General features: G+C 39.3%; 1 protein-coding gene across 1 annotated transcript; it reads right to left on the bottom strand.

Annotated features, from left to right (window-relative positions):
* Positions 1-6,146: 6,146 nt before the first annotated feature.
* On the bottom strand, positions 6,147-8,305 carry LOC145138892 (uncharacterized). The gene is made up of 4 exons (XM_079072902.1): positions 7,347-8,305; positions 7,215-7,256; positions 6,810-6,891; positions 6,147-6,517 (listed from the first exon to the last, which is right to left on the bottom strand). The coding sequence occupies exons 1-4, from the start codon at positions 7,480-7,482 to the stop codon at positions 6,460-6,462; spliced, it is 318 nt and encodes a 105-aa protein (XP_078929028.1). The 5' UTR covers positions 7,483-8,305; the 3' UTR covers positions 6,147-6,459.
* Between the last annotated feature and the right edge of the window lie 424 nt (positions 8,306-8,729).

An 8,729-nucleotide genomic window follows, 5' to 3' on the forward strand; every position in this document is an offset into this window, starting at 1 on the left:
TCAACTCGGTGATTAATATATTAATATACTTAATGATTTATTATTTAACACACACATGTGATTATTACTACATATATATCTTAAATTTTCAGTAATTATTCACGAAGTGAGACCATTATGTGTTTTTTTAGCTTTTGTGTATTCACATATATCTAATTTTGTTATATATTTCAATCAACTTATGATTTTAACTTATGATTTTGACATATATAATTTCCCTAAAAATATTTTTACATGAATTACCGAATCCGAGTGCTCCCCGAGTACTCCCGAGTACTCCCGGGTACTCGCTACTCGGTAGTCGGCTGAACAGGTATCGAGTAACGAGTTCTGCAACCTTGGTCTGGAGAAGATCCTGGAACTCTCACGCCAACTGTTTCACCTCAATAATCGGTGCAAACTCAGCTTGAAACCTGGTCAAAAAATCATCCCATGTCATTCTATTAACCACATCATCACCCACAACGCTACCAACCTCCTCCCACCAGTCTCGAGCCCTGTCCTTCAGAAGGTAGGAAGCTAGTCTGACCATGTCCCCCTCGGGACAACGACTGGTGCGGAAAGCGTTAGCAACATCTGCTAACCAACGCCAGCTTGCAATGGGGTACTTCTCCCCATGATAGTATGGAGCTCCACAAGCCCAGAACTCCCTGAATGTCAAAGATCGAGCACCTGCTGCAGCCAACATCTCATAACGAAACGAGCTCAATCACTCCTCTAAAACCTCCAAAATATCGTCCTTGACCGAGCCGAAGATCACAAGATTCTGATCGAGAATGCAACGAGTAATCTCTGACGAGCGAAACTCCCCAGTCTGCTCATCGAGCTGCCCGGCTCCGGATCTGGAGCCTGCACCCTCCCCGACACCAGAACTGCCGACTAGTCTGCCCCGCAATACCACCATACTAAAAATAGACCACAAAACTATCAGAATATGCATCAAAATATATTGGGGCATCACAACCCTATAAGCTCCTTGATTTTATTGCATCCCTCCTTGAATCGAGTATGGATCCTCTGCTTTCAGTAGTATGAGCCCATACTACCTTCCACATTTATCCGTACTTTCCTCAAGGATTGATTTGACTCAACCAGGTTACTCCAAATCCATCTATCCATCCCTCACAGCTAAGGCTCCCAGCACTAGATCTCCTCCTAGGTTTTCCTAGGGCAACTCCACACCACTCTCTGCCATCAGTTGCAAAAGGAATTCATGTTATCTGCTTCTAACTAGCTCGTGAATACTATCACATACAACTAAAACTAGATAATTCTAGGAATGAGAGGTCTTACACTACAACGGTTGGACTCAAACAACAACTACGCAATAGAGTTAAAACCTAACCTTCTAAAATTATTTAGTTATCATGATATGTAACTTAGCATATTTGTTTATTAGTTAGCTGAAGCTAGCTAGAATTCCTAAAAGCACAAAGCAAGCAACATTCGAGCATCAAGTATCAGAACCAAGCATAACCTAATCAGGCCATCCTATCACGCACTGATCAGTACTAGCATGCAAGTCTATAAGCTCATACAACAGACATACAAAGGCATCACTCCTAGCATTCTATCATGCGAAACTGAGCAGATCCTTAGCCCTAACTAGCATGCGGTTTACATATTCAAGCATATCAAATAACATGTATGGGTAATTTGGGAAAACTTACTTGAGCTCGGTCGATTGCATGCACCACATCCCTTTATATCTTTTTAGAAAACCTTTTTATAAAACGTTTTTTTTTTAAAATCTACCAAATCCTCAATTTGAGTTCAGACACAGCCGGAGTGTACCCGAATCCCTCAAAACCAAGGCTCTGATACCAACTTGTAACATCCCAAAATATGGTCCCAAAAATTTCATTTTTAAAATAGATAAAATAGTATTTCCAAATATCATCCATACATCTCAAAATATCCAATGTATCAACTATCATGGAAATCAGAGTAAAATATCATATGCGGAATCCCAATGGTGTGTGCGATGCAGTCAACCCGAGCTCTTCCCTTTGCTACCGGAAGTACCTAAAACACAAACTGAAAACAGTAAGCACAAAGCTTAGTGAGCTCCCTAAACTACCCCATGCCATACAAAATAAATCACATACTGGGCCCCCGCCTGACATCGGGCCTCGCCCGGCATCGAGCACCGCTCGGTTTACAGATCTGTTGTTCTCAGGCCTCGCCCGTCACTGGGCCTCGCCCACAATACACATACAATATAAAACATGCTAACACATATAATGCTCATAAACACCAGCATCTGATCCAGTCCTCAAGCCTCGCCTGTCATCGAGCCTCGCCAAGTATACATAGCAACACATAACACATGCAAGGGTCATGCAGACTCCTAGCATCCTAGCATAATCAACGACATTGGTGCCTTAGACCCACTAAACCTAGTAAGGACACTCACCTCAAATGTTGAATCTCACAGAAAGAAATCCCTAGTTGCTGCCCTGACGACTCCTCGAGCTATCAAAGAAAAATAACACCCAATCACTACTTGGGTTCCAACTATAATCACAACCCTCCTTGAATCGAGTACGGATCCTCTACTTTCAGTAGTACAGGCCCATACTACCTTCCACATCTATCTGTACTTTCCTCAATGATTGCTTTGACTCAACCAGGTTACTCCAAATCCATCTATCCATCCCTCACAGCTAAGGCTCCCAGCACTAGATCTCCTCCTAGGTTTTCCTAGGGCAACTCCACACCACTCTCTGCCATCAGTTGCAAAAGGAATTCATGTTATCTGCTTCTAACTAGCTCGTGAATACTATCACATACAACTAAAACTAGATAATTCTAGGAATGAGAGGTCTTACACTACAACGGTTGGACTCAAACAACAACTACGCAATAGAGTTAAAACCTAACCTTCTAAAATTATTTAGTTATCATGATATGTAACTTAGCATATTTGTTTATTAGTTAGCTGAAGCTAGCTAGAATTCCTAAAAGCACAAAGCAAGCAACATTCGAGCATCAAGTATCAGAACCAAGCATAACCTAATCAGGCCATCCTATCACGCACTGATCAGTACTAGCATGCAAGTCTATAAGCTCATACAACAGACATACAAAGGCATCACTCCTAGCATTCTATCATGCGAAACTGAGCAGATCCTTAGCCCTAACTAGCATGCGGTTTACATATTCAAGCATATCAAATAACATGTATGGGTAATTTGGGAAAACTTACTTGAGCTCGGTCGATTGCATGCACCACACCCCTTTATCTCTTTTTAGAAAACCTTTTTATAAAATGTTTTTTTTTGAAAAATCTACCAAATCCTCAATTTGAGTTCAAACACAGCCGGAGTGTACCCGAATCCCTCAAAACCAAGGCTCTGATACCAACTTGTAACATCCCAAAATATGGTCCCAAAAATTTCATTTTTAAAATAGATAAAATAGTATTTCCAAATATCATACATACATCTCAAAATATCCAATGTATCAACTATCATGAAAATCAGAGTAAAATATCATATGCGGAATCCCAATGGTGTGTGCGATGCAGTCAACCCGAGCTCTTCCCTTTGCTACCGGAAGTACCTGAAACAGAAACTAAAAACAGTAAGCACAAAGCTTAGTGAGTTCTCCAAACTACCCCATACCATACAAAATAAATCACATACTGGGCCCCCGCCCGACATCGGGCCTCGCCCGGCATCGATCCCCGCTCGGTTTACAGATCTGTTGTTCTCAGGCCTCGCCCGTCATTGGGCCTCGCCCACTATACACATACAATATCAAACATGCTAACACATATAATGCTCATAAACACTAGCATCTGATCCAGTCCTCAGGCCTCACCCGACATCGAGCCTCGGCAGGTATACATAGCAGCACATAACACATGCAAGGGTCATTCAGACTCCTAGCATCCTATCATAATCAATAAGGGCCGACATTGGTGCCTTAGACCCACTAAACCTAGTGAGGACACTCACCTCAAATGCTGAATCTCACAGAAAGAAATCCCTAGCTGCTGCCCTGACGACTCCTCGAGCTATCAGAGAAAAATTACACCCAATCATTACTTGGGTTCCAACTATAATCAATAATCCATACTTGGGGTAAAATGACCATTTTAGCCCTGGCTTAGCTTGATCCACAATTAAGGCTCAAAACTAAATAATTTTCCAAAGCCCACTAGTAGCCCACTTATGGCCTAATTTTCCAAACTAGGCCTAAACCCGTCTATTGGGCTTTACCATAAAGCCTAAACATATCCATAGTCCAAAAACCTGATTTCAGATGGCCAATATAGCCCAAAGCAACAAGGTCCAAGAAAATGGCCCAAACAATGCCAAGCCCAACTGCAAGAGTACGTAGGGCGTACTCTACGCTAAGCGTACAAGCTGCATGGCTTGTACGCCCAACGTAGTTACCCATTAAGCATTTTATTCATTAAGTCCTTAACCACTTAAGTCCAGGAGTCCCAAAAACATATTTGAATCATATACGACCTATTAACCCATAAAGTCGACATCTTGATGGGTTTACATGCCCCAAATGGGCCCAAACTCGAAATATGACAATCTACTTCCATGGAAATGGTCATTACTCATGCATGGTTGGATTAAAGCTTCAAAGGTTGCAACTTTATGACTCTAGGTCTCAAAGAACACCAAGAGTAGCAACTCTAAGCTTCAGAAATGGAAATAATCCATAAGGACTCATCTATGGGACCAAAAAGAGTCCAAAAGCTAAAACATGGAGATCTAAGCTTCTAGAGATCAAAATCAAGACTTTATACCTTTCACAAACTAGAAATGAAGCAGAAAATCCGGATCTACAAGCTTCTCCTTGAACCACCACCTTGCTCCAACCTTCTCCTCCTTGAAAATGAGACAAAATACACCAAAATGCAGTCAAGGGACCTTTCAAGCTCAAGAACACTCAACAATGGGGTTAGGGTTTCGTGGAGGCTGTTTAGGGACTAGAGGGAGGCTGGTAAAGAAGATCCTTAGGTCATAATGTTCTTTAAATAGTGCTTAAACCCTAAATATTAGGGTTTTGGGGACTAGCCACGTACGCTGCGCGTACTCCTTTGTACGCAGCGCTTACGTGCATGGCACCCGCGCTCATTCCTCACCAGTACGCCCAATATACATAGGGTGGTACGCCCCGCGTACTGCACCCCTAAGCCCAATACGAAAGGATCCAATGGATTAAGGTCCAAATCATAACAATTAATTAACCCGAATTATTATAAACACATTGGAAATTATTGAGCGTTACATATAAACTCAGAAAGGGCAAGATTTAGCAATCTTAGCTCCTAGAGTGGCTCAAACTCACAAGGAGGACTCAAAACCCTAAAATAAGCACAATTCTAGACCTAAACACATAAAGCCTAACAATAAGCCAAGGTATGAACTTGATACCTTAAATGAGCTGGAAATGAAGCTGAGCTGGAAATGAAGCCAAGAGTCTGGATCTATAAGTTTTCCTTTGAACCACAAGCTAGCACCAAACACATTTTTCCTTGAAAATGAGCAAAAGCACACCAAAATTCACACTTAGATCTCACAAACACTCAATGAGAGATTAAGGTTTCCAAAATAAGGCTAGAGGTCAGTGGAGGCTGAGAAATGAGAGAGCCTTGAGCTTATAAGGATGTTTAAATAGTGCCCAAACCCTAAAAATTAGGGTTTGGCACTCTTCCAATTACGCTAAGCGTACCCCATTTTACGCTGGGCGTACTCGCATACAAACGCGTTTTTCTCCTTGCATGCATGGGACCGACTTGCAAATATTTTCCATTAAGGGCCATATTTGGCAATTATTTAAACAACTATAACTCCCTCGTCTTATATCCGTTTCCTATGAACTTTATATCCACAGAAAGGTGACGTGAAGCCCTACACTTCTGTCAACTCACCTTCACCTTAAAAATTCCCGGACAGAAACCCAAATTCATAAAGCCTGCTGTTAATTTACCAAGTTAGATAATTATATTATTAGGTATGCTTTAATAATAGTTGATACACAAAACACAAATTTCACGCTCCTATGTGCTTCCCTGACCCATGAGGCCATGACAATGGCTTAAAGTTCTTGCTCATTTAAGATGTAATAATAACTAGTGTAGAGACCCGTGCGTTGCACGGGTCAGATGGTCGGTCTGATAATTTGAAGTTATATCAAAAGACTACGACATGAAATGGAGAATACAATCTTTCTTGTTTGCCTGTTCTAAAGGAATGAAAAGTACACTTCTAAATTTGGTTAGCAAAATGCCATATATTTGTCTTCCCCTGGTTATTCTTCTGTCTCTCCCAGTTTGTGTGCCTTCGACTGTCATCATAGCCGAGCACCTTCGACTTAGGTCACCAAGCTAACACAGAAACAAAGTAATTATATTTTATCACTCTAACCAAAATATACATTTGATAATCATTTTCTCAAATGACCAGTCAAGTAAGTCTGTCAATCTTTTGGTCATTTCCAGATAATCTTCTGGCTTCGACTCTTTCCACATCTATCAAAAAACCAACACCTAAAACGAAAAACATTCTTAATACATTAGGAATACAAAGTATAAACTAAAAAAATTAAGTTTAAGTCCATCACAATGCCCTTTGGTACTACACAGCCTCTTTTCCAAACAGATTAAAAAATTATTCATTTCACAGCAAACCATATTATTTTTATAAATATAAAGTATAAACACTTACTTAGGGCTTCAAGTGCTGTAATTTTTTCTTTAGGATGAGATTTTAGCATCCTTTTCACAAGATCTTTTGCAATGATTGATATGCTTAGATAGTTATACCAAATCGGAGTAGTACCTTGTGCATAGATTCACCAACATAACTGAGTTTAAGTCCATCATTGACCTTCCATTTATCCGGAGCTGCCAATTACATTTATCTGCAAAAAGGATACCATATTTCATGTGAAAATTACGTGAATCTATAAATCAAGGGAACAATTGTATTGGGCAAGAAGACAATTACTGATGTTCCTTCAGCTATATTCGGACTACATATCTTGAATCGGACAATCACTAAATATAAAAACAGTCAACATATTCAACATTGGATCAAGGTGCTAGCAACATGTTTCAAAGAAACACTAGAAGGGATAGGGAGAACTTGACAGAAAGTGGGGCATCCTTTTTTTCTCTAAAAGGGTAAAACTGTAATTTATTAATACAATCGTTAAGAAAAATATTATGACTGAACTTCCATTACCTGGAGGAAACTTTGGTAAAGGTTGGTCCACTTCTTCGGTAACTGTTCACAGAAAATGTCATAAAAGTCATGTTAATGTTAATCATCATTTGCATTATCAAATATACATAGACTAAACCTACATAACCTTACATCTCAAACTTGCTTTATTTTTCTCTAATTCATTGTCCAATTGATGGTGTACAGAGGTGTTCATACAAAGTTGCTTTGTACAAATCATTTGGCAATGATGGATCAATTCATGGTTGTAGTTTTTGATCCCAAGCATAAATGAATTAACTTAGTTAGAATCAACTTTTGCGATTAAAATGTGTAAAATCACAACAATTAAGACATATAATAAATCTTCTACTGAGCTTATTAAACATCCTATAAGTCCAAAATTTGGATTGAGCTCCAAAATGACATAGACAGATTTCACTTTTATTCCAGAACTACTACTTGTCCTCTGTTGATCTTCATCGCATATTAATGAAGAAACGAATTTCAATCGAGCTTCCAAGAAACCCTATCTGACCCAAAATGCAGAAAAAATGTAAGAATAAACAAAAAAGGCAAAAAAAAAAAAAAGAAGAAGAAATTACTTTAAGTTGTGTTGTCTCCTTCATTTATAACTTGCTACCTCCAAAATATCAAAAAACTGATGTTCATAGGAGAAGACATTGCGTTAGGATGTAAGGGGGTCGATCACAGACCTGGTGGCTTAACGGTGGTCGAATGATTTACAGAGGAGAGTGGAGATGGAGACGTAGACGACGATTTAGGGCTTTTGCATGGTCCCGTCAATATCCTGAAGAGAATCCTAATCAAAGCAAAGTTAAACAAAGGGAATCAAATAACCTGCAGTTTTAGAAATCGGCGAGGCGCCGAGGCAGTTTCTGCAAGTAATCAATCGGAGCAAAAAAGGAGTGATAACGATAGAGAGGAAAAAGGTAGCGGTGGAAGGAACTGGAAGGCGGCTCGGAACAAGGAGTGAAGAGATAATGTGTTGGCATAGTAGAAGGGTGAAGAGAGACGGTGATGGTGATTTTTCTTCCATCTGTAGGTAAAGCCATGGTTGATTTTGGAAGCTGACTGAAGAAATTGTAAAAGGAAACGGGATATGGAGTTTTTCAAACTGAAGCAAGGTAGAAGAAGGGTCTAGGAGGGCTAGCGGTGGATCGGTGGAGTTAACCGTGGTTGAGTAAACTAACCCGATGAACAGTATCCAGGTAAGATACTGTTCATAAGCTCCTTCAGATTTAATATATATATATATATATATATATATATATATATATATATATATATATATATATATATATATATATATATATATATATATATATATATATATATATATATATATATATATATATAATGTAATATGATCGGCTTAAAAATTGGACTCGCTTAAATTGATTGGGCCCGAGCTGAACCCAAAACGTTAATACTGTGAATAAAAAAGTTAAAGACATAGTATCAAGTTTGAGAAAAGATAGGTGTGTTCAAATTGGTGGTATGACCCATTTAGTT

The sequence above is a fragment of the Lactuca virosa genome, chromosome 9 (assembly GCF_052849685.1).
Source record: "Lactuca virosa cultivar CGN04683 chromosome 9, Lactuca_virosa_CGN04683_v6, whole genome shotgun sequence".
Taxonomy (NCBI): domain Eukaryota; kingdom Viridiplantae; phylum Streptophyta; class Magnoliopsida; order Asterales; family Asteraceae; genus Lactuca; species Lactuca virosa.

What these genes read in the sequence shown, in the direction of transcription:
- LOC145138892 (XM_079072902.1), bottom strand. Translation starts at nt 7,482, where the DNA reads ATGCTTGGGATCAAAAACTACAACCATGAATTGATCCATCATTGCCAA. An exon ending in AAATAAAGCAAGTTTGAGAT is followed by an intron (nt 7,257 to 7,346) that starts GTAAGGTTATGT and finishes TTCTGTGAACAG; the next exon opens with TTACCGAAGAAGTGGACCAA. An exon ending in TTTACCAAAGTTTCCTCCAG is followed by an intron (nt 6,892 to 7,214) that starts GTAATGGAAGTT and finishes TCCTTTTTGCAG; the next exon opens with ATAAATGTAATTGGCAGCTC.